This window comes from Osmerus mordax, chromosome 22 (genome assembly GCF_038355195.1).
Source record: "Osmerus mordax isolate fOsmMor3 chromosome 22, fOsmMor3.pri, whole genome shotgun sequence".
In the NCBI taxonomy this organism is placed as follows: domain Eukaryota; kingdom Metazoa; phylum Chordata; class Actinopteri; order Osmeriformes; family Osmeridae; genus Osmerus; species Osmerus mordax.
Window position 1 is genome coordinate 12,826,930 of NC_090071.1, and position 26,330 is coordinate 12,853,259.

A 26,330-nucleotide genomic window follows, 5' to 3' on the forward strand; every position below is an offset into this window, starting at 1 on the left:
AAATGATTATGAAATAATGAATTTTAATTGTATTTAAAATAATTGACTAATTCAAAGAACAACAAAAAAATACTTGTAGGCTTAAAGGCGCACACGATCATCCTCACATTCTGTTCCTGTCAATCCTGCATGAGGGAGGGCCGAGCCAACTCACACACAGTGAGAGAGTAGTCAAAACTCGGAGGAGAGCCATGACAAATCAATGCATTTTTTAAAGATATGTGGTTACGGTCGAGTATGATTTCATTTAATAATTTAATTCAAATTGTTTTCACACCTATCATAGTCAAATTCATAGTTAAAACATGTATTTTTTAAAGCCAAGACAAGACAAAAGAGCCGACTCTTTTTAGTGAGCTGAGCCATACGAGCCGGCTCACGAAAAAGAGCCGGAATGCCCATCACTACTCCCGTCTCATGCCCTCCCGTCTCATGCTTCTACTTTTCGAAATAAAAGCTTGCGTCTGGTCTGCTATTTCTCCTTCCTCGCGTCTGGTCCGCTATTTCTCCTTCCGACTTTGGTGTACGTGTTTTTGTTGGAATGCTGCTTCAGCATTCCAAGTATTGTTCTTTGAATCTTTATTGTTGGAATGCTGCTTCAGCATCTTTATTCAACGTATTATTTTTCTTCTATTTCTTCCAAGACACCTTTCAGCGCCTTCAAATCTTCAGCTATTAAAACTGTTCAGCTATCAAAAAATTCAGCAGTTTCAGGCCATGGGTGCTGTGACTTTTCTGCTTTGTACCTCTTATGCTTGAATTAATATAAATCAATATTCATAATATTTTTTACATGGGTTTCCAATGGAGTTTTATTTCAAATCCTCTCAAACTTCTTTAAACTTCTTCAACTTCCAAATCCTTCTTCTTCCTCAATATTTCAGTTAGAGCCACCATTTAAACTTTAAAATGTTGACAAAACCCTAAACTATTTTTAAATAATTCAGCTTTTTGAGATCTATTCAACTGATTATGTTTCATGACTTTTTCAAGCCGTTTCTGAGATTTACATGGGTGTTTACGTGAAACCCTAGAGTGCAGACTGAAACGCTTAGAGTGGAGGGCAGCTTCGGATGTTGAAAAAATATTTCTAGTTTGCCAGCATTGCCACAATTTTCGCTCTTCATGCTACTTTTTTGGATCAATAGATAGCTAATTTTGTGCTGGTCGTAGACAGTTGTCTGTTGAATCCAACAGACGTACACATTTGCTCAGAGCCCCACGAAAGCGAGACAAAGTCCAACTCTCGCCCCATAGAGACCAATGCAAATCTGGTGACAAAATCGTCAGAGAAAGCAAAAAGAACAAGATTTTGAAACTGCCGGTAGAGTCGTATTTCTGACCGCACAGAAATATAAAGGACATCTCTGGTTTCGGCAGAGTCTTGGGTCTCGGAAAATATCCTTATTTTATGGATTGGACGTATAGATTTGCGTCTAGGTCAACTTGTTTGAGGTGTGGATGCTAGGTAAATGTTCGTTTTTCTCTTAAAGAATATATTGTGCTTATTAAAGTTATGCATTGTGCTTATTAAAGTTATGAACTTAGAAGTGTGCTCAGGCTTAAACATTGGGTCTCACACTGGGTGTGGGAAGCAGGCTGTTCTTTGTGTCTCTATCTCTTCATTTTCAGAAACAACCTTGAAACCGGGTGGAGACGGCACCCGAGCAGGTGGGACGCGTAGGCAAGAACAACTCCCTGATGCACGAGAGAACAAGCTCAACCATTTTTTAATACTTGTGTTTCAATTGCACTGTATAAATATATGCTGGGGAGGGACAGATAGCCAGTTGGACTTCGTGAACCAGCCCAAAACTCTGTTGCGGGTAGGGAAACTTAGACAACCCCAGAGCTCTGTACTTGTCTTTGTCCAAGGGGAGGTTAGAGTCCTCGCCAAGGGTTAGAGTCCCTGAACTCGTTGTCTTTGTCCAAGGGGAGGTTAGAGTCCTCTGCAAGGGTTAGAGTCCCTGAACTCGTTGTCTTTGTCCAAGGGGAGGTTAGAGTCCTCTCCAAGGGTTAGAGTCCCTGAACTCGTTGTCTTTGTCCAAGGGGAGGTTAGAGTCCTCTCCAAGGGTTAGAGTCCCTGAACTCGTTGTCTTTGTCCAAGGGGAGGTTAGAGTCCTCTCCAAGGGTTAGAGTCCCTGGACACGTTGTCTTTGTCCAAGGGGAGGTTAGAGTCCTCTCCAAGGGTTAGAGTCCCTGAACTCGTTGTCTTTGTCCAAGGGGAGGTTAGAGTCCTCTGCAAGGGTTAGAGTCCCTGAACTCGTTGTCTTTGTCCAAGGGGAGGTTAGAGTCCTCTCCAGGGGTTAGAGTCCCTAAACTCGTTGTCTTTGTCCAAGGGGAGGTTAGAGTCCTCTCCAGGGGTTAGAGTCCCTAAACTCGTTGTCTTTGTCCAAGGGGAGGTTAGAGTCCTCTCCAAGGGTTAGAATCCCTGAACTCGTTGTCTTTGTCCAAGGGGAGGTTAAAGTCCTCTCCAAGGGTTAGAGTCCCTGAACTCGTTGTCTTTGTCCAAGGGGAGGTTAGAGTCCTCTCCAAGGGTTAGAGTCCCTGAACTCGTTGTCTTTGTCCAAGGGGAGGTTAGAGTCCTCTGCAAGGGTTAGAGTCCCTGAACTCGTTGTCTTTGTCCAAGGGGAGGTTAGAGTCCTCTCCAAGGGTTAGAGTCCCTGAACTCGTTGTCTTTGTCCAAGGGGAGGTTAGAGTCCTCTGCAAGGGTTAGAGTCCCTGAACTCGTTGTCTTTGTCCAAGGGGAGGTTAGAGTCCTCTCCAAGGGTTAGAGTCCCTGAACTCGTTGTCTTTGTCCAAGGGGAGGTTAGAGTCCTCTCCAAGGGTTAGAGTCGCTGAAAAAGTAATATTTGTGTGGAGTCGGGTCGAGTTGAACGGTATTTTAAACGGATCTGTCGTTCTTAAAAAAATACAATAAAAAATAAAAAGATCCACTAGGTGTCCTCCAAGGACCATAATTGCCTTCAGTGCAAACTCTAACAAGTTGTCAAATTGTGAGATCACTCACTTTTATCAATCTCGTGCTTTTTTTTCTTTGACCAAGAAGTTACAGAAATCCCGAGGAGAGTTGGAGAAAGGTGGGGGCTAAAAAAGTCCTGTTACTTGAGATCTTACAAAGGTGATCCCAGAGGGTATAGTTCTGCATAATTATGTGAGTATTAATGCTGATAGATGTGTTCGTTTAGATGAATCCCAAGTTTGGTGGTTAACAAATGCGTGATCAACATTTGTTAAAATTCCTAGCCAAACAGGGAGGTTTTTTGAAGCCTTTCCGACCAGAACTTGGATTTATAGGCGGAAAATCTGTGATGTGTGATGGTATTCAGTAAAAATGCAGAAATTGAACCCCTGGTTTATAAGTTGGTTCTAATACAATTGGAAGAGTTATAATAGAGCAAACCAGCTGTGTTGGTCAAAGAATGGTTTGAGGAAATGTATGTGAAAGATTATGAGGAAGCAATTGGAAAGTTACATAAAGGATTGGTTTAGAGAGGATCATGGAAGGTTATGAAATAAAACAAGAACGTTTTGTGGATGTGAAGAGATGATTGGTTTAAACACTGATGTTTTGAAGAGGAAACTATGAATATACTTTGAAGGTATATGGGATAACATTTTAAGTCAAAATAGTAAAATCTAGGGTTTTTAAGAGTTTTGATAAAGGTATTAGATATAATTTGGTTAAAAATGAGAAAGAGAACATAACTAAATGTATTTTTATTTGGAGTTTAATTGTAATTTGGTTTTAAGTTTTATTTGAGAGTTTTATCAGAGCCTGGCATACTGTTTGGGATAAACAGTTAGGCTGTGATAATGTTGTATTAATAAATGGTATTAGTGCATGAAGAGGATTATTATAACATTCAGTTCTGAAATAATTTGGGAAGACTCATCAAGTCTGATAAATTGTGTTTATGATGGTTTGAGCTAATGGGCTCGTTTTGAACTGCAGCAAAACGAGTTATGAAGTTCTACCTATCTGACCTTTATAGAAAATATAGTTGGGAAAAATGTTTGGTTAATAGCTACATTAAGAACATTATCTGGTCTCTATTTCATTTAAGAAGCATACAGATTCTGGTTTGGCATAATGAAAATTGCTTTGATCATATCTTTGATAAAAAGAGGTGTGATTTGGTAAAATAGAGAATCTAAAACAATATTGGTGTTAAACTTAACTGTTTTAAAAGACAGAAAAGGTTTTTTCAACAGTTGATTTTCTAAAGAAGGGAACAAAGAAACAGATTGTCATTTCTAGGCATGATTAATAGGAGTTGAATATCAAATGATGATGTATGGTCTTATTAGATGCTGTTACATGTGTTTGCTCAACAATAAGAAAACTGAAGGGTCAATACTGCCAGGTAATTATAGATATGTTTACAGTGGATTGAAATCTTTCCCAGTCCTGTACCAGATGCATTAACAACATTTGAATTGAATTATGGAAGATCATAATTCCACAACTTAAACCTAATGCTCACGAGAAAAGAGATGTCTTCTGCTAAATTCTGTTCCAGGTGAAGCAGTAACCCAAAGAGTGGAGGAGTCAAACGAGGAGATTGGGTATTGATTAAAGTTATCAATGAAAGGAGGGATCTTATGAAAACTTAAAAATATCCTGTCTTATTTCTGGTTTTTCTATTTGTTTCGAATTTAGATTATTTTATTACAATTCTAAAAGCTTGGCTAAAGTTGCATGTATGTGGTGAAGGGGGCCTGTGAGCATGTCCAGGTCTGCCGTGGATACATGGATGTTGAATGTCCACTCTGTGGAGTGACGGTGGGTTTTCCCCTATAATGGAGTGGGGACAAAGACAGTGGAGTGGGGACAAAGTCAGGGGAGTGGGGACAAAGACAGTTTCAAGGAGTCGAAGAACAGGTTTAGCAAGGCGGTGAGGGAGACTAAACGACTGTACTCAGAGAGGCTAAAACACCAATTCTCTGCAAACGACTCTGCTTCTGTCTGGAGAGGGCTCAGGCAAATTACCAACTACAAGCCCAGAGCCCCCCACTCCACTAACGACTCCCGCCTGGCCAACGACCTGAATGAGTTCTACTGCAGATTTGAAAGACAATTGGACAGTCTTGAACTACCCCTTCCCACCCAGGAGGCCTCCCACCTCCCCCCCTCTACAGTGACGACTCTCTCCATTCAGGAGGGTGAAGTTAACAGACTTTTCAAGAGGCAGAACCCCCGCAAAGCAGCTGGGCCGGACTCTGTCTCTCCAGCCACCCTCAAGCACTGCGCTGACCAGCTGTCTCCGGTGTTTACCCACATCTTTAACACCTCCCTTGAGACATGCATGTGCCAGCCTGTCTCAAGTCCTCCACCATCATCCCTGTGCCCAAAAAGCCAAGGCCAACAGGCCATAATGACTACAGACCCGTCGCCCTGACCTCTGTGGTAATGAAGTCTTTCGAGCGCCTGGTGCTGGCACACCTTAAATCCATCACTGACCCTCTACTGGACCCCCTGCAGTTTGCCTACAGAGCCAACAGGTCTGTGGACGATGCAGTTAACATGGCCCTCCACTTCACCCTACAGCACCTGGACTCCCCAGCATCCTATGCCAGGATCCTGTTTGTGGACTTCAGCTCTGCCTTCAACACCATCATCCCCGCCCTGCTTCAGGACAAGCTCTCCCAGCTGAACGTGCCTGATTCCACCTGCAGGTGGATCACAGACTTCCTGTCTGACAGGAAGCAGTGCGTTAAGCTGGGAACACAAGTCTCTGACTCCCGGTCCATCAGCACCGGATCACCTCAGGGCTGCGTCCTTTCTCCTCTGCTCTTCTCCCTGTACACCAACAGTTGCACCTCCAGTCATCCGTCCGTCAAACTCCTGAAGTTTGCGGACGACACCACCCTTATTGGGCTCATCTCTGGTGGAGACGAGTCTGATTATAGGTGGGAAGCGGCCAACCTGGTGACCTGGTGCAGCCAGAACAACTTAGAGCTCAATGCTCTTAGGACAGTGGAGATGGTTGTGGACTTCAGGAGGAACACAGCCCCACTCACCCCCATCACCCTGTGTGACTCCCCAGTCAACACTGTGGAGTCCTTCCGCTTCCTGGGCACTATCCTCTCCCAGGACCTCAAGTGGGAACTGAACATCAGCTCCCTCATCAAGAAAGCACAACAGAGGATGTACTTCCTTCGGCAGCTGAAGAAGTTCAACCTGCCAAAGACAATGATGGTGCACTTCTACTCAGCCATCATTGAGTCCATCCTCACCTCCTCCATCACCGTCTGGTACGCTGCTGCCACTGCCAAGGACAAGAGCAGACTGCAGAGTATCATCCGTACTGCTGAGAAGGTGATTGGCTGCAATCTGCCTACCCTCGAGGACCTGCACACCTCGAGGACCCTGAGGCGAGCGAGGAAGATTGTGGCCGACTCCTCCCACCCTGGACACTCCCTGTTTCAGTCACTCCCCTCCGGCAGAAGGCTGCGGTCTATCAGGACCAATACCTCAAAACAAAACAGTTTCTTCCCTTCCGCTGTTGGCCTCTTCAACAAGGCCAAGGGACCACACTGACTCAAATGACTTATTGCTTAAAACACTCTGCTTTTGCACTGCACCACAACATGGTATCTTGTACATTTGTATTTTTTGTAATATTTGTATTTTTGTATTTTTATATTGTAATTTACGGCAACTTATATTTATCCCACTTAGTACTGCTAGTTTATGTACCCTTAGTATAGTTAGTCCACATATTAAAATTTTAGGTATATGTTTATTGTATGCACCTTCCTGCCAAAGCAAATTCCTTGTCTGTGCAAACTTTCATGGCGAATAAATCCCTTTCTGATTCTGATTCTGATAACATCGTTAGGGTTTTCCCACTGTGTCCAGTGTGTCCACACCACTTGGCCATAATGCTGCATAGTCTCATCATTATTGTTGATTTGTATGTCAACATTGTGTAATCCCCCTCCCTGAGTCACCACCTTACCGCGGTGGAGGGGTTTGCGTGTCCTAATGATCCTGGAAGCTATGTTGTCGGGGGCTTTATGCTCCTGGTAGGGTCACCCAAGGCAAACAGGTTCCAGGCGAAGGATCAGACAAAGCGTGGCTCAAAAAACTACCATGAAGAAAACGAACAATGGTTCTCAGTTGCCCCTGCCCGGAAGCGGGTCACCGGGCCCCCCCCCCTGGAGCCAGGCCCGGGGGTGGGGCTCGATGGCGAGCGCCTGGTGGCCGGGCCTTTTCCCATGGGGCCCGGTCGGGCACAGCCCGAAGAGACAACGTGGGACCCCCTTCCAGTGGGCTCACCATCCGCAGGAGGGGTCATGGGGGTCGGGTGCAGTGCGAGACGGGCGGCGGTCGAAGGCGGGGGCCTTGGCGGTCCGATCCTCTGCTGCAGAAGCTAGCTCTAGGGACGTGGAACGTCACCTCGCTGGCGGGAAAGGAGCCGGAGCTGGTGCGCGAGGTAGAGAAGTTCCGGCTAGATATAGTCGGCCTCGCCTCGACGCACAGCATCGGCTCCGGAACCAGTCTCCTTGAGAGGGGCTGGACTCTCTTCCACTCTGGAGTTGCCCTCGGTGAGAGGCGTCGAGCTGGGGTGGGAATACTTGTTTCCCCTCGGTTCGGCGCCTGTACGTTGGGGTTCACCCTGGTGGACGAGAGGGTAGCCTCCCTCCGCCTTCGGGTGGGGGGACGGGTCCTCACTGTTGTTTGTGCTTATGCACCAAATGGCAGTGCAGAGTACCCACCCTTTTTGGAGTCTCTGGGAGGGGTGCTGGAAAGCGCTCCTCCCGGAGATTCCCTCGTCCTCCTGGGGGACTTCAATGCTCATGTGGGCAATGACAGTGATACCTGGAGGGGCGTGATTGGGAGGAACGGCCCCCCCAATCTGAACCCGAGCGGTGTTTTGCTGTTGGACTTCTGTGCTAGACACGGCTTGTCCATAACGAACACCATGTTCAAGCATAAGGGTGTCCATATGTGCACTTGGCACCAGGACACCCGAGGTCTCAGTTCGATGATAGACTTTGTAGTCGTGTCGTCGGATCTGAGGCCGAATGTCTTGGACACTCGGGTGAGGAGAGGGGCGGAGCTGTCAACTGATCACCATCTGGTGGTGAGTTGGCTACGATGGTGGGGGAAGACGCCGGTCAGGCCTGGCAGGCCCAAACGTAATGTGAGGGTCTGCTGGGAACGGCTGGCAGAATCCCCTGTCAGAAGGAGCTTCAACTCCCACCTCCGGGAGAGCTTCGACCATGTCTCGGGGGAGGCCGGGGACATTGAGTCCGAATGGGCCATGTTCCGGGCTTCCATTGTTGAGGCGGCTGACCGAAGCTGCGGACGCAAGGCGGTCGGTGCATGTCGCGGCGGTAACCCTCGGACTCGGTGGTGGACGCCGGAGGTGAGGGAAGCCGTCAAGCTGAAGAAGGAGGCCTATCGGACTTTGTTGGCTGGTAGGACTCCAGAGGCAGCTGATGTGTACCGGCAGGCCAAGCGGAATGCGGCTTTGGCGGTCGCGGAGGCAAAAACCCGGGCATGGGAGGAGTTCGGCAAGGCCATGGAGAATGACTTCCGAACGGCTTCGAAAAGGTTCTGGACCACCATCCGGCGACTCAGGAGGGGGAAGCAGTGCACTGTCAACGCTGTATATGGTGGGGATGGTGCGCTGCTGACCTAGATGGGGGACGTCCTGGATCGGTGGAAGGAATACTTTGAAGACCTCCTTAATCCCACCAACACGCGTTCCGACGTGGAGGCAGAGTCTGGGGACATTGGGGGGGGCCCTTCTATCTCTGGGGCTGAGGTCGCCGAGGTGGTTGAAAAGCTCCGCGGTGGCAAGGCCCCTGGGGTGGATGAGGTCCGCCCGGAGTTCATTAAGGCTCTGGATGTTGTAGGGCTGTCTTGGTTGGCACGACTCTGCAACATCGCGTGGACATCAGGGACAGTGCCTCTGGACTGGCAGACCGGGGTGGTGGTTCCCCTCTTTAAAAAGGGGGACCGGAGGGTGTGATCCAACTTTAGGGGGGATCACACTCCTCAGCCTCCCTGGGAAAGTCTATTCAGGGGTGCTGGAGAGGAGGGTCCGTCGGATTGTCGAACCTTGGATTCAGGAAGAGCAATGTGGTTTTCGTCCTGGCCGTGGAACTGTGGACCAGCTCTATACCCTCGGCAGGGTTCTGGAGGGTGCATGGGAGTTCGCCCAACCAGTCTACACATGTTTTGTGGATTTGGAAAAGGCGTTCGACCGTGTCCCTCGGGGGCTCATGTGGGGGGTGCTCCGGGAGTACGGGGTACCGGACTCCCTGATCGGGGCTGTTCGGTCCCTGTACGACCGGTGCCAGAGTTTGGTCCGCATTGCCGGTAGTAAGTCGAACTTGTTCCCGGTGAGGGTTGGACTCCGCCAGGGCTGCCCTTTGTCACCGATTCAGTTATCCTGGATATCTTTATTCTACTTTTGTGCAATAGCCCCCTGGTTTGTCAGTGCTGTTTTCATTCAGCACCACAATCTGTTTGATGTAGTAAGCTAGTGATATTGTTCACTGTTTGTAGTGATACTGCTCAATGTACATTGTACATATTCTTGATATTTGTTTTTCTTTATGTATTATGGGACGTGTGATGTAATGTTTTTGCTTTTCTCTCTCTTTATGTATACATAGTATATGTATATATTATCGAAATGAATGGAATATTGCAATTAAAATGCTACAGTTTACCCAAATAAATTATCGCCTAAAATGACAATTCATATTGTGTATTTCTGTTACTTGCACTAAAAACATCCCTGTCTCATGTTAAGGTCCCGAACCCCCTCACTTAATCATGACACATCGCACTCGCACATTATCTAAGCACCCATTCCAATAACATGGGATTATCAATAAGACATCATTAGTGTCCATAAGACTAGATGAGCCGTTAGAAAACTGCTGCTGAGTGATGCAGTGTGTGAGTTTTAAAATAGTAGTTTTTGACAATCATGTGCCACCCCAAATAAAAGACTGGCCAGAGCTGGCCCCCCCAGAAATAATGTCCTGGCTACGCCCCTGTTCGGGTCCCATGGCAAAAATTCAAAGTGGGCCCCTCCCCCCCTCTAGCTGGGTAGCTAGATAGCTTATATAGACATTAAACCAACAGGTTAATACCACTCACAGATTGGCTACCCACCTTTCTTGGTAAAAAACTGGGTTACTGATTGAAACCCTCCCTTTTGTCTATCCTCTCTTTATTTTTTCTCTGATCTTTTCCGAAACCCTGATTTGTGTTTACGGCCCGACATTCTAGCGACTAGCGCATCTACTGACTGCAACTAAACACCATCACCGATAAGTGCGCTAAGGCAGGATCAAACCATATCATGCAGATACAGGGGGATGGTCGGTCAATATGGATGTTTACTTTTTGGTCAATAGGGATATTTAACCTTTATTGCCAAACACAAGTAAAAACAAAGATATCATTCATTGTATTATTATATTTATCGATCATCGATGATGGTTTATATAATATAATGTTATATTACTTTTAGCCTATTTTTTGGGGCCCCTGTCAGTCAGTGGCCCTTAGAATCGTCCTAACTTTTCCCCCCTATACGGCGCCCCTGGCTGCAGTACATAAACGCGTTGCAAAAACGAAAGCACGCAAACCAAAAACGCTGCATCCAGTTTTCACAACGGAAGTTCTCCAGGCCTCTAGGGGGAGCGCTAAGTGGAACAGCTTGATTTTCGGCAGCAAGAGAGAGAGAGAGAATATGAGAAGTTTGGACCAACATCGAAGTAAAGAGGCGACATAAAAAGGTTAGTATTCATTTTTACATGTGGCCCTCCTCTTTTACAGTTTTTCAAAAGAGCAACTTCGATTTTGGTCCCATTTCCAAAACAAACTTCTCATATGCTGCCCGGGCTGGTCTGGAGAGTCGGGAAATTATGTCTGTGACTGGGCACAGATGTGAGGGCAGTCTGAGGAGCTATTGGAGTCCATCCCTGACAGACAGGGAAAAGTGGAGCAGAGTCCTGTCCTCTCATCCCGGCAGCAGCAGATCTGGTGAGTTACAGCTACATAGCCTAACAAACTATTTGAAATGTCAAAATTGTTCTGGCTAACATGCGTTTTTCTGTGTCCATGGCAGCTCCCCCCCAAGAAATCCGGAATGAAGACAGGAATATATTTTTCAATATTCCGAAAGAAGCCCTATTCTCCTTGTCACATTTTACAATTAATGGCAATGTACAGTTCAACAAGAATAAATACAATCTTAGGGTCACACCAGCTCAATAGAATTTCAGCAGATGATTGTGCAGCTGTAGAATGTTCAACGTTTTTGAAGATCAACGTCTTTGGAGAACTATTTCTTTGCCGATCAGATCAACACTACGAATGGTAACAAATAAATTGTAAAAAGACACACTGTGTTAAGTTAATTTTTCGTTTTGGCAAGTAGCCGTGTAATAAGCGGGATAATGTATATGTGACAGGTGGGAGGGGGATAAACCAGGGAGCATCTGGTTCATAAAGAATATATTGTGCTTTGTAAAGTTATGCATTGTGCTTGTTAAAGTTCTGTCTTATGGTCTGAGAAGTGTGCTCAGGCTTAAACATGGTGTCTCACACAGGGTGTGGGAAGCAGGCTGTTCTTTGTGTCTCTATCTCTTCATTTTCAGAAACAATCTTGAAACCGGGTGGAGACGGCACCCGAGCAGGTGGGACGCGTAGGCAAGAACAACTCCCTGATGCACGAGAGAACAAGCTCAACCCTCTTTTCATCTTTCTGTTTTAATTGCACTGTATAAATATATGCTGGGGAGGGACAGATAGCCAGTTGGACTTCGTGAACCAGCCTAAAACTCTGTTGCGGGTAGGGAAACATAGACAGAGCTCTGTACTTGTTGATTTCCAACTGCTGCATTAAAGCTGATAGTATCGGACCTCTGCGACTCCAGACCACTCTTTCTAGAACACAGATTTGTGTCATTGAATACCATCATTACATATTGGAATAGACAAATAATTTGAGTCCTTCATTCACCTGGTTCTGTCACGTGACCACGTTAATTTCAATTAAATACAGGTAGATGGCACGCCACAGTTAGTCTTTTGTTTTTAATCAGAGCTGGCCGGCGGTGATTAATGTGAAGCGGGTAAGGACAAGCGTCACGTAGTCTATGCTTACCAATGTTTGTACTGCTTTGTATTGATTATGCACTTATTGTCGTTGTAGTGTCCTGTGCTAGAAATACCTGGTTCCCGTCTGCAGTCTGACCTCAGCACAGACGTACAGGTATTAATTGCAGCAAAGTTGTAATTGCATGTAAAACCAGTACGTTTTGATGCACAAGTGGCTAATATGATGTTTGCTACTTGTTTACTACTCAGGGATCATTAGTAGCCACTGTTTTTCCCCACCGTAGATTTTTACGAAATCAACTATTTAAAACCATTCGCTGTTCCTGGGCAACTACTAAAGGACAGCAGTTCAGGGCTTGCGGTTTGCCGTTGTGTGCCTTTTAATTACATGTGAAACCACCTCCAAGTGTTTTGTGTCACTTATTTTGTTGGACGGGCCTTATTCTGTCTTTTCATTTCTTTGCAGTGAGAGTACCCTCTTTTGGGTTGATTTAATTACGATAGTTTTGATTTGACATTTTGTAACAGGCATTGTAACGAAATTGCAGCCTTGGTGCAGCTTGTTGTACTAGTAGCTCATGTGAGCACCTTACCGTACTGTGAATAAAGTGCATTATTTTGTACGCCGCCTCCTCCCCCATTCATTTAATTGAACAAACCATCGTGGGAAATACCGTTCTAGCTACCGCAGTGAAGAGCCAGTAGGGTGTAGGTTACTTAAAGAACGTATGAAATGTATAGAACGCCGGTCAGGGCTTATTTTCCCGATAATGACCGGCGTTCTATACATTATCCCTTACTTATTTTCCGTTAGGAAAATAGGAATCTTAAAACTTAAATATGTGGTCTAACTATACAAAAGGAACAAAGTCTAGCTAATACTAAGGGGATTTAGAATAAAAATAAAATATAGAATATAAAGTAACCATAATTTACAATTTAAAAATACAGATAGTACAAAAGATACAAATGGTGCAAATTGCAAGGTGTCATTGTGCAGATTGTGATTGAGTCTTTAAAGTCAGTGTGAGCCCTTGGCCTTGTTGAAGAGGCCAACAGCGGATGGAAAGAAACTGTTCTTATGGCCTGAGGTTTTGGTCCTGATGGACCGCAGCCTTCTGCCGGAGGCCAGATCGTGGCTCACGCAGCGCCACCGAATCCTGTGCAAGCGCTGTGGCCTGTCCCCGGATATGCATATGGCGCATCCCTTCCGGATCAGGGCAGCCACCTCTGCTTTTGCGAAGGTGTCCACATCCAAGCTGGACATTGTGGAAGCACAGAAACTAATGAGCGCTTGAGAACGGAGACTGTGTGTTGGGCAATGTTTGCGCTGCTGGTACACAATAGAGGCTTGAATTAGGTAACGCTCAGCGACTATCTCTACTCCAGGCATAGTGCTCAAGCTGTGCAAGTGCTCAAGCTGAGTGGGTCTGAGACCTACGGAGACCAATGTAGTCCATAGTATCCTGTGGCTTCATACATTGTTAATGCTAGAATGTCTCTTCGGATCTCCATGTAGCCGTGGTGATCCGCAGACGTGCTCTGATGCGCTAAGCTAGCCATCAGAATCCACATTGTTTACATGGAGACATCCGTTGAGATGCCCCGGACTTCCAGAGAATAGCAGATGCTCTGCTGACACATTGGTTTTCACATCTGTGAAACCGTCTGTGCACCTGACCTCTAGCACCCGTCGGCAGCCATGGGCTGCCGACGGGTGCTAGAGGTCAGGTCTTTAGAGGTAGCATAAATCTGCCCTGTATAGATAGGCTGCTGGATCATCACTATGCTAGAATGTCTCCGAGATCTCCGTTACTGCATGCATACTGCATGTGCTAGCAATCTTTCTGGAAGTATCTCAGGAGATACCCCGGATACCGTCCAGGGAACAGCATGCTGCTGACACTTTGTTTTCCTTCCCACTAGATAACATATCCCTGCTAGATGGTCAGCGCTGCTCTAGAGGTCTGCCCGCCGTCGGATGAGAAGGGTACCGGGGAGATGGTCGGTGTATAGGGCTTGGTTATGGGCGCAAGTCTCGTTGAGCACTGGGTCTGGACGGGATGTGCGCGTGGAACGGCTCCGTAGATCGCACATCAGATGGTATGCAACATGATGGATATGCACACATAGCCTTAGTCATTGTTAAGCTAGCATGATCCGCACTGTAAAAAAAAAAAACATAGTAAAAAAACAGGAACAATCTGGCAGCTGGGACGCCAGATTAAACCCATTAAATTAGTAAAAAAAAATAACATTAATTAACCGTAAAATAATTGTTATTTTCCTGTACCAAATTTACAAGATATATCTGTAATATTACATTACAGGCTGTTCTTTGCCAGTAAATATGACTTTTATTAATTGAACTTGAAAAAACAGCATTTTCCACACAAAAAAACCTCAAAGCCAAAACCAGATATAACGATTTAACATGTTATCTGCAAAATAACTGTTAAAATAGATAGTTTTGATAAAGTGATTTGTGTTTTAACAGAACATTTTTGTGAGAATTTGATTAATATTTGTAAAAACATTTTAGTGTATTTTTAAGTAACAACATTTGGCTGTAATTTTTATGTAAAATTCTAAATTTGCAGTTTGCCATTGTTTTTCTATCAGTATTTCCTCTAATTCAGAAATACAGAAAAAAACACGTATAATTTACAGAAAAAGTGCGGTAAATTAATCTCTTTTTTTTTTACAGTGCGGGCATCCAGAAAACATCTTGTTTTGCCACCACTAGTAAATAGTGGGATGTCATGTGGTCCTCCTGTGGCTCAGGAGGAGCGACGCTCCACTCTACACATAATATAGACTGGCGGAGCACTGGTGTTTTGGGGGATTTCACTCGTTGCTCCCTGCTCCATTGTCATGCATGCTGCAGCGAAGGCAGGGAGTGCTTCCCCATGTACAATCCGCCAAAGTCAAACCTATTTTCATGTATATGAATAAATGATTAAATCAATCACGTGAGTGTCTTGACTGAACTTGTTTTTGTTAATTCACTTGACAGGAATTTTTTTAATTCACATTTGTAAGAACTTAGTAACCAAAGATTGGTAATATGGGCAATTCATTCACACTTAATTATTCATACAAATGTCATGAAAGCATTATTTTCCCCCCAATTCTTTTTTCTCAAAGTTAAACTTTCAATTTGCTTCATGAACAGTCCACAGTATGTCAAAGAAACAGAAAATATAAAAAAGAACAGGTAACACTTTAGATACAGGTGCTTTATATTATTAAATTTTCTATATGATAAATACTGCACATTGTTGACCATGCTATAGGTTAAATAGTTAATTAATGATTTCCTGTTTTATATACTTTAAGTCAAATTTTGTCTGCACTGCTGAAGAAGCCTGAAAACCACACATTTTGTTGCCAATAACTTTGTTATTGTTTATCTGACATTAAACTTGAAATGAAACTAAACACATTGTATTGTCATTTTTAGACAAGATGCTTTTCCCCAAAAAGCAAATTTTATCAAAGCAAATTTTATCAACGCAATCCTAATTTATGGAACTTTTAAAATAATGTATGAATGTACTCCAGGTAAAATAATTCACAGTCAACTCTATATTTCTGCACTCCTGTCTGGTAATGGAGGTGAGGATTCCTCAACCTCATTCTCTTCTTCATCCTCTGGGGGTGGAACAGGGGGTGGAGTTGGACACTTAGACCTTCTGCTTACCTGTGCATACAATGGATTCCATTCCTTGTCACTCAAACTTGCCTTCACTTCCTCCATCAAGGAGGTGGAGGTGACAGGCATGGTAAAACCATCCTCTGTCGATGTGATTGAGTCTGAGTTGATGTCTAGCTGCTTGGCTGGGTTTGATCTAATTTTCACTGTAGACTCATAACCTGGGGATACCAGGTTCACCTCATCCAGGATGACCTCCACAGGAAAGGCTTCAACCTCCCTATCACCCCCAATAACATCATAGATGTGCTGGTGAAGATCCTCCACAGAGGCCCCTGGCTCCTTGGTCTGTATCCTTTCCAGACCCAGGCCCTCCTCCATGGGCCGAGGCTGATGGATGGTCCCCCTGTTGGTGTTTACCTGGGGTGGGTCAACAAAGAGCGATGGGGAGGCAGACGGTAGGAAAGAGTCCATGTGGCCTTGGGGTGTACAGAGCTCCAAATAGGGGGTTTCTCTGTTCACCTTACCTGCAATAGGAGAGAGCAAGTGACTGAGAAAAATCTTAAATCTTAACTACTTAATATATAAAACTAAAATAGTTACAGTATTTTACAATCGCTAAGTTTCCTAAACTCTTGACACAGTTAGCACAACATCCGTCTGTGTTGGCTATACAATTAACACATTTCTTGTTGCTTTGACACAAAATGCATAGAGTAAACACACATCAAAAAGGCTTAAACCTTTTTTACACACAAGCTCAACCAAGACCAAAACAATCGCTTGTTACTGCCCAATTTACCAATGCTTTCACACTATGTCAGAACAGATAACATCATGTTCAAAACCTAACTTATTGGCTAAAGTCAAAGTAAACAGCTGTTCATATTGTGATCATTAATGTCATTAGTGTCATTAATTTTCTGTTCTGAATTTCAGCAGCAAAAGAAACAAAAGGTATGCATTTACTAAACCCAACAAAACAAAAATGTAAAGAGGCTTCAAAACTGCAATGCAAAACACAATCTATGATCCATATACTGTGAGACCTGACACATAAAATAATGCAGTTTCTGTAATTCCGTCTGATGTTAGTGTTTTTCATGACATTGTGCTATGATTGGCTAAATGTTCCTGTTGAAAGACAACGTGTGTTAGTGTTTTGGTAGACATGGTGTATTGTTTAGTGTATTTTTGTGTTATGAAAATTAGTGTTTTATTTTTGTTTACAATGTGTGATTTTGAGCATTGTGCCAATTGTGTGCCGTAGGTGTGTTGGTACATTAAGAGTTTATGAAATTTGTTACAAGTATTGAAAAAATTGTCATAAGGATTGTAAAAAACTGTAATATCCTCGCCAACATGTCTGAGCCGAACGTTCACTGCTGTTCTACAGGGACGCTGGAAAGCATTTTGAGTTGGGTTGGCTGAACATCAGTGACAAAGAAAGTGGCAACCCGCTCCAAGCCCGATGGGACATGTCAGAACCCGTTGCGCTGGGTTTGGACCAGAATTTGGCAGCGACATTCAGGCTTGGTCACTTCGGCTGGGCTAGCCTACCTGACATGGTAGTTTCATGTTGAAACATAAAACTTTTTTTAATTATAAATACAGCTTAAAAACGAATAAAAATGCCTTTCGTGTTTGGGTTGGACACTGTTGGTTGGCCTTTACTCTCTCGGACTCGGGTCGGGTCTGGACAAAAATACACACAAGTCACACAACGGTACAATCCCATAGTCTTACATTAAACCCCAAATATCCCAGTGTAAAACTTATTCTAATAATATATATTTTGGAATTGCCATTGCATTTAAACAAAACAAAAATCAGGAGGTGCTGCAACACCTCAGCACTCACACTTTCCACGTCTCTGCTTTTAAATCGACGTGGATCTTGGATCTCAATACAGTCGGACTTTGGAAGACAACATGTCGCTTAACCTGTCGCTTAACCTGCCTAGATGCTCTCCAATTGACACCTCTCCAGGGTCAGACCCTGACCGAACCTGTCTGTCTTTTGTCCTGAGACAGAAGAGCATTTGTAATGTTAGTGTAACACAGGTACTTTTGTGTATGGGGACAAGTTTCCTTTCTCCGGCGCGCTAGCGGGAGATGCAAAGACTCCTGGGTAGAAGAAGAGCTAGGAGGAAAAGAGCTGACACTCCATGATCGCTGTACGAGAAGTTTACGTTGGAGCTGTGATATCAGACAGTGGTGTACGGTCAGTTGAAGTTTTGCAAGTTAGTGTATGCTATCATTGTTGTGTGAAACTGAGGACTTATGTAAAGCCGAAGTCGGTTAATTGTGTGATCGGACGGAGAACGGTGTTGGAGACTAAGGCTAAGGGCACGAGAAAGAGTTGCTGGAGCCGTGAGTTTCTTTCAGAACACTGTTGTTTTTGGCGTAATTCTTCCTGGAGGCATTTTTGAAAGTCCTGCTATTTTGTGAGTCATCCATGAACTGTGTTGGAGCGAGATACGTTGATTTCTTTCTACAAACCAATTGACTGCACTTGACAGTGAACTGTCACGATCGTGACAACGATCGTTTTTGAAGAAGTGATTTATATATTGTTTTGAGTTTTCTTGTTTTTTTTAAGAGACTGACGATCGCCTGTGATCAAGATTTGTTTTTGGAGAGACATTCTTTTTCTTTTGCGATTCAGATTACTCAGTTTATGCGTGCTGCGTGCGAGCTGAGCTGTGCTGCGTGTGGGCTGAGCTGCGCCATGTTGTGTCAGGGAGTTATCCTGGGCCGCGCGGAAACTTCTTGTTCTTTTGTTACCCTGCAATCCTTACGACATCTCATTGTCCTGCCTCAGCTGTTTATCCAGTTATCAGAAAACATCTCAAGTCAACGCATCAAAGTCGTCGTTGCCAAGGACTGGTACCACAGTTCAACACACACACACTCACGGACATTTCACTGATACAAACTGTTTGAATGAATGTTTGAGGGTTTTCTTTGAAGTGTTTTAAGGTTTTACAAGAAATCCTGGATAATTGTATTTTATTTTTGGATTTTTTTATTTTATCCCACTGAAATATATTCTTCCAGGAGATATACAATTTCCTATGGGGAGACAAATAAATTACTGATTGTTAAAAGTAGACATCTGACAGTTGTCTTGTAAACTTACCTTGGGGTAGGGGCGTCTCACTGGCACTATTAGGATTAGGTGGGGGGGATGTGAATTTTGGCTTATTTTCCATCACATGCACTTCAGGAAGCCACCGTATCGACATACTCACCTGAAGCCTACACTACCTATTCCTGTAGTATATAGTAAAATAGTGTCAGGTAAAACATATACACAGTGTGCATATTGAGACTCAAAGCACTAGAGTGGGAACTAAGATCCTGTCGCTCTTTAAGGCTTCCAGGGTAGCGTTTAAATATCCCCTACGAAACAAGACATACAGTCTTGTTACATTAGAATACTTGACGGAGGCTGAAAGCTGCAGCTGGGTCTGTACAGTTTAATTTGGCTGCAAGGGGAAATATGAGTGCGTCAGTGGTAGATGAAGTAGGTGGAGGGAGAAAGAGACAGGCCTGTCAGTTTGAGGTTAACCTAGAACGTATGAGTGTCTCAGGCAGCATACTGAAGTGACCATTGATTGTGGGTGAAGCACTAACACTTACCGTCATGTTCTGGCACCCCCATGTGGCTCCTCCAGGGTTGGTACCAGGTGCCGTTGTCCTGTCCAGAGGCGAACTGGATCTCAGGAATCAGATCAGACCCAGGGACTGAGCTAGACTCAGGAATGGAGGCAGACACAGTGACAGGGCCACCATTCTCCGTTTGAAACTCTTTTTAGGAAATAAAAGAGAGAAAATAAATTAAATAATAATATCACGTCACAAAATCACATGACATTTAATGTGCATGGACATTACACAACATACAACAACTACACATGACATTACATTAAAGAATCACAACATGAAATTCACAACCTTCACAAGTCACGTTCCAGATAGAGCCATATAAGTTCTAAAAGACACAGTTGATTCTCATACTTGATACTTGACTGTTTTGATATTGTATAATGCATGTACATGGGGTACATGGGGGTCAGATGGCTGAGCGGTTAGGGAGTCGGGCTATTAATCAGAAGGTTGTTGGTTCGATTCCCGGCCGTGCTAAATGACATTGTGTTCTTGGGCAAGGAACTTCACCCTACTTGCTTCGGGGAGAATGTCCCTGTACTTACTGTAAGTCGCTCTGGAGAAGAGCGTCTACTAAATGTAAATGTACAGTATTGACAATGATGACAGCTCCATCTTCCGATACCTTTCTCGTCCTTCCTGATATTGTTGATCATGGTATTCTCCCTCAGGGCATCTTCAAGTCTCACCTGCCAATCACATGCAGTTTATCAGCCAGGAGGCCAGTGACACTACCACTAAAATAACATGTTACGTAAACAAAATGCACAACAAATACGATTACATGTTTTTTTTTTTTTTTTTTTTACAATTGGCCCCCTCTGATGCAACAACATCTCCACCCACATCCCTTCCATAATCACCTCACCCAAAACTCCTATTCCCACCTTTACCGTCCCTTCCAGCCAGTTCTTACCACACGTATTAAAGACTCAGGTCCATCCTCTTTCCTGCGCAGATCGAAGGAGTGACTAGACCAAAGATGAAGAATATAGAATAAAATGAATAGAACGTCTAAGATCATTTAGAAAACCAACCCTGCTCTGGGCTTGCACTTTCTAATTATTAATTAATTAAAAGTTTTTCACAATTGTTAAGTCCAACTTTCTTGAGCAGCCTTTATGGAACAGGCCTCAGGGCATGTAGTTACATGTAAAGAAGAATTTGTTTATGTTTACACAGTAAATTCATTTACTGTAGCAGTAAAGACTAGAGAGGGTACAATTTCTGGGGAAATTGTAGGGTGTGCTTGCTTGCGTCGGTTGCACAGGGGTCTGTATATTTTATATAAAAATGCATAGGGCCTACTTATTATTTATAAAGATCACATAGATTTAAAAGCATCTTTTTTTTGCTGCTCATTTACAACTCAAAATACGAGTGAAGTGTAGAATGAAATATGATGTCTTCTCATTTCCCCTGCAAGAGGCAGCCTCATCGTTGAATCAAAACGAATACATTTGGCAGACCGGTGTAAAAATTGACCTAATCTCTATGACTTAAACGTCCTTTTATGTTTTTCCTTTCTCGTGATATTTTCAGGCATTTAGCCTACTCATTGCATTCATTCATTAATAAAGAACCCCCTTTGAAGATTATTCCACGACGTTACCGGCAGTAGAAGATGGAATCGCGATTCAAACAGTACCATCTGCTAACTGAAAATATGCCCCCCAAAACGTAAATAAGCTTGACATTTATTTAGTGGAAAATCGCTCATTCTTAAAAAGCTCACTGGTAGCGATCATTGTCAGTAACAACGCAAAATGCGATATGGTTGAATTTGAATTAACGTTCCGTTGTACGGTTTAGGCTGAAATTAATTATTTTCATGAACAGATTGACAACGTTTAGGCTGTGGCAATGAAGTTCAGGTTAGTAGTTAGATAGACTTTTGATTTAAGTAAGGGGAGTGCCGAACATCTTCTGTCGCCGTTTGACTTCCTACAGCTGTGTAGATGTTTTGGTAGTGTCTCGCGTAGGCTACAGCATTGCAGTGAGCAACACTGGTTTGAAACCACAGGTAATGATAATTTCAACCACAAATCGTTTACTTGTAATGTAATGTCATAATAAATCCTACAACGAAAATGTATTTGTGAGGAATGTTTATTTTAACGATTGAAAACAGATGCATCATAGACCACTCCCAAGGTTTCTTACATTTATTCTCCTCTAGTGAGTTTTTCTGGGAGTTTTTCCCTGTCTTCCTTGAGGGTTGAGGTTGGCTGAGGGGCAGTTCTATCGGCGTATGTGAAGCCATCTGTGACATTGCTTGTAAAAAGGGCTATACAAATACTGTAAATTTGATTTGAAAATATTACAGTAACCATCACAACTTAGTACTGTCAACAAAGAACACCCTCTGGTGTGCTGGATCCAGCCTTGAAACCACTCCACACCTATGTTACCACAGGCCAATTCCATTGCCTGTAGGAAATGTACCCTGGTATATGGGTTTCAGTCATAGACCTTCCACTGCCATGCAGAGAAAAATTATTCAACTGGGTTGAGAAAAGGGCTGTATGGTGGAAGGCAAACATTTACAGTAAAAAATGCTGGTTGATGTTGAATTATTCTTGTACACGGACACCACGGTGAAAGCTGACATTGTCCCAAACCAGCATTAGAAACAAGTGTGAACAATTTTGAGTCATTGTGTTTTACAGATGACAACTATGTTGTAGTTATGTTTACTGTTTGCCGCCTGTGTTTACCATTTTGCAGCACCAGTGCATCACAGTGCAAAATGTGTTTTGTGAATGAGAATGTGTTCTGCCAAACGAGTTTTGCCAAAAGAGTGTCTGATTTGACAAATTGGTTTAGTTCACTGAACATTTGATTCAGAGAATGGGTTTTAGTGTTTTAGCAATTGTGAAAAACTGTCATCTGTTGCAGATAGATTGTGTTCTTATCATATAAGGCTTTCTTACGCAACAGTGGAATTTATAAGGCTGCCAAACCAGACTGATCTGTAACTCTGGAATGTGTGTTATGAGTGTGTCTGTTTGTATGTGTCTGTGTGTGAGCCTGTGCATGAGTGACTTTCTGTATGTTGTATATTTGACATATCCCCTTCAAACTGTGCATGTGCAGGTTTGCATCTGTAAATGTACAGTAAGTTGCTGATTACAAACATCAAGATGCAACACAGTCATTGCTCTTGCCTGGTCGGCCTTGCTCAAATGAACTCTCTTCCTGGAATGAATCAAACACATGGTGTCTTCCTGAAAAGGCTCAAAGACAGAGGTGGGTGTCAACTTGTGACTGAATAATTGAGTAACAACCTTTGTTCTCTCTCATATAGCTCTATATTATTTATTATTATTTATTTTCCCACCCCTAAAGATCCCCTCAATATTTGGACTACACAGACAACATAGGTAGGTGTCAAAATCATTGTCTTGGTCATGATTGCGTTGCTTGTATTGGGATTTACGTTCCGTTGCACGGTTTAGGAGAATACGTTTTTGTGGCAAAAAGTGCCTTGAATGCTAGCTAGTTTGCTAGCCACTTCAGTGCTAGCCTCACAACGTCAGCACTCTGGTGATGGGAAGTTCGGATAGTAGGTGCATTCGACATGGACTGACTTCATGACTTGAAACAGTGAATTCTGGTTAGACTATTTGGCTGACTTGAGACGGCGCCGAGGCTAGGTCACTGACAATTTGTATGATTTGAAATGGTCATTTATTATCACACGAGCATTGAATTATCACGGCAAACAATTACACAGCACTGAACTGTAAGTAAAGTACAAAAAAGTTAAAATAACAAAACCTGTAATTATTACTTGTGAACGAATATCATTCACGTCTTACTAAACCTAGTCACGCGAAAGTGAATGAGGTAAACAAATCCTTTGTTTCCTCTTCTGAGCAAATATGCACCGGGTGCACATCGCATTGTAAACTAGAGATGGTACAATTTCTGGGGAAATTGTAGGGTGTGCTTGCTTGCGTCGGTTGCACAGGGGTCCGTTTTTTAATGACAACTGATATTTCTGTATATTTTATATAAAAATGCATAGGGCCTACTTATTATTTATAAAGATGACATAGATTTAAAAGCATCTTTTTTTTGCTGCTCATTTAGCCTACAACTCAAAATACGAGTGACGTGTAGAATGAAATATGATATCTTCTCATTTCCCCTGCAAGAGGCAGCCTCATAGCTGAATCAAAACGAATACATTTGGCAGACCGGTGTAAAAATTGACCTAATCTCTATGACTTAAACGTCCTTTTAAGTTTTCCCTTCTCGTGATATTTTCAGGCATTTAGCCTACTCATATTGCATTCATTCATGAATAAAGAACCCCCTTTGAAGATTATTCTACGACGTTACCGGCAGTAGAAGATGGAATCGCGATTCAAACAGTACCATCTGCTAACTGAAAATATGCCCCCCAAAACGTAAATAAGGTTGACATTTATTTAGTGGAAAATCGCTCATTCATAAAAAGCTCACTGGTAGCGATCATTGTCAGTAACAACGCAAAATGCGATATAGCCCTGTGTGGAGAAGCTGCCCCGGTAAATTGTACTACTGCAGTACAGTACTAGACTACTGCTGTGTTCGTCTTGGTAGCGATTGCGTTGGTTGAATTGGATTTAACGTTCCGTTGTACGGTTTAGGCTGAAATTAATTATTTTCATGAACAGATTTACAAAGTTTAGGCTGTGGCAATGAAGTTCAGGTTAGTAGTCAGATAGTTTCACCTATTGAAAGACTTTTGATTTAAGTAAGGGGAGTGCCGAACATGTTCTGTCGCCGTTTGACTTCCTAAACAGCTGTGTATGTTTTTGTAGTGTGTCTCGCGTAGGCTACAGCGTTGCAGTGAGCAACACTGGTTTGAAACCACATGGAATTATAATTTCACCAACAAATCGTTTACTTATAATGTAATGTCATAATAAATCCTACAACGAAAATGTATTTGTGAGGAATGTTTATTTTAACGATTGAAAACAGATGCATCATAGACCACTGTAGTATGTGTTGCCCGGGCAACAGAGGCTAATGTCATGCTAATGCTTCAGTGAAATAGTAGACTACCGTTTCCGAAAGTATATGTGGGCCTACTTCCTTAATAATATCAGCTAATATTGTACATTACATTTCACAATTGTGTTTCACATCACAAAGTAAAATGAGTAAATAGTTATCACCCTGGCCTCTTTGCTTGTGGCGTTCCTGCAGCTGCCTTGCAGTAAAGCTATAGTTAGCCTAGCTATCCCCCAAGTTAACAGATGCGAAACGAATGTTCTGCCAAAGGTAGTCACGCGTGTTTTCCTGACGTTAGTGACGTAGGGACGTTAGTAACGTCAGTGACTGTGGCTAGCAAATTAGCCACCGTTAGCTTCACTTTTCGCCACAAAAACTTAACTTGAGCCTAAACCATGCAACAGAACGTAAATCCCAATAGAAGCAACTCAATCGCTACCAAGACGAAACCTTTGACACCTAGGTTGCCTATGTAGGCCAAATATTGACTGAGTTTTAGGGGGGCAAAAAGAAATAAAAAAAATAATAATGATATATGTGAGAGAACAAAGGTTGTGCCCTTGCCAAGGCAAAGCACACCCAATAATATATATGTGAGAGAACAAAGGTTGTGCCCTTGCCGAAGGCAAAGCACACCCAATAAGTAAAAAAACTGAAAAGATGCCTATCCATATTTTTGTAGGCCTACCCAAAAAGATTATTCTGGCTACGCCCCTGACCTACACTGGTGGCAATGTGCTCTGTTTACAGGTTAAATATTTCGAAAGAATAGAGACGTAATGAGTTTACAAGTTTATTTAAATTTTGCCTTAGACCAATGCATTCTATTTGAAATTCTGCGGGGTTTTGTCGGAATTCTGCGCTCGCAAATAACGTTTGGGCCTGCTAATATCCCACTGCAAGTGAATGCAGCACTAGACAACTCCAACCACTCCCCACTGCGCCGAGACCGAGGTGAAATCAGTTTTATATTCGAGATTCAACAGACATTCATATTACCTCCGTTCAGGCTTCGTGTAATATTTAGGGACCGGGGTAAAAGAGTAGACAGCCTGAATGCCGAAAAACCGAAAAATTGACCATACAAACTTCAAACTTCTTGCACATTCTTCTACTACTAGCTGACAAAGTTGGCCAACCTTCGGTTTGGTGATACAGTTTATTATTGATTAACCAATAGCCAATAAATCAATGAAAACACTTTAGAAATTTAGAAAGACCGTCGAGCACCGGGTCTGGACGGGATGTGCGCGTGGGACGGCTCGGTAAACCGCACATCAGATGGTATGTAACACGACGGATATGCACACAGTCTTAGTCATCGCTAATGCTAGCATGACCCCTGCATCCAGAAAACGCTTGTTTTCGCCACTGGTACGTACGTAGTGGGATGTCAGGGGGTCCTCCCGCGGCTCAGGAGCAGCGGCGCTCCGCTCTACACATAGTCTGCATGGCGGAGTGGTGGCGTGTGTTTGGGGGATTATATCTCTATTGCTCCCTGCCTCATATGTCAATGGATGTGTTGCATCAAGGAGGCAGGGAGCGCTTCCCTTAGATCATCCACTCTGCCAAAGTTAATTCTACATGTCCATGTCATGTAACAATAAATGCTCAAATCTAATACGTGATTGTCTTGACTGAAATAAGCGCAGCTAGTTCAGGCAGGGCAATCGGGCAGCGCGCGTCAGTCATCGGGGACGTAAGGCGTCTTACTCCACCTTCCTTTCCTCCGCCCACTACCACACCCAGGTTAGCAGCGCATATCCATTGGGCCACGGCCAATAAGGCGTCTTCAAAAGACGCGCGGATACGCACACACTCACCCCGGTTGTTGTATGATCAGTGCTGCTTCCACCCTCCACCATCCCCTTCTCCCCCATGCTGTCTGTATGTTCTT

The 26,330-nt window shown here is 43.5% G+C and overlaps 1 protein-coding gene across 2 annotated transcripts in view; it reads right to left on the reverse strand.

Moving 5' to 3' along the window:
• Positions 1 to 14,792: 14,792 nt before the first annotated feature.
• si:ch73-204p21.2 (uncharacterized) overlaps positions 14,793 to 26,330 on the reverse strand; it is a 35,861-nt gene continuing 24,323 nt past the window's right edge. The window contains exons 2-5 of one of the 2 annotated variants that reach the window (XM_067260565.1): positions 20,343 to 20,397; positions 20,052 to 20,115; positions 19,400 to 19,567; positions 14,793 to 16,282 (exon numbers count right to left, since the gene is read on the reverse strand). In XM_067260565.1, coding sequence (XP_067116666.1) covers positions 15,687 to 16,282; positions 19,400 to 19,567; positions 20,052 to 20,115; positions 20,343 to 20,397 — 883 coding nt within the window. In that variant the 3' untranslated portion in view covers positions 14,793 to 15,686. The remainder of the gene's footprint in view (positions 16,283 to 19,399; positions 19,568 to 20,051; positions 20,116 to 20,342; positions 20,398 to 26,330) is intronic. The other variant, XM_067260564.1, reaches the window with a different exon arrangement.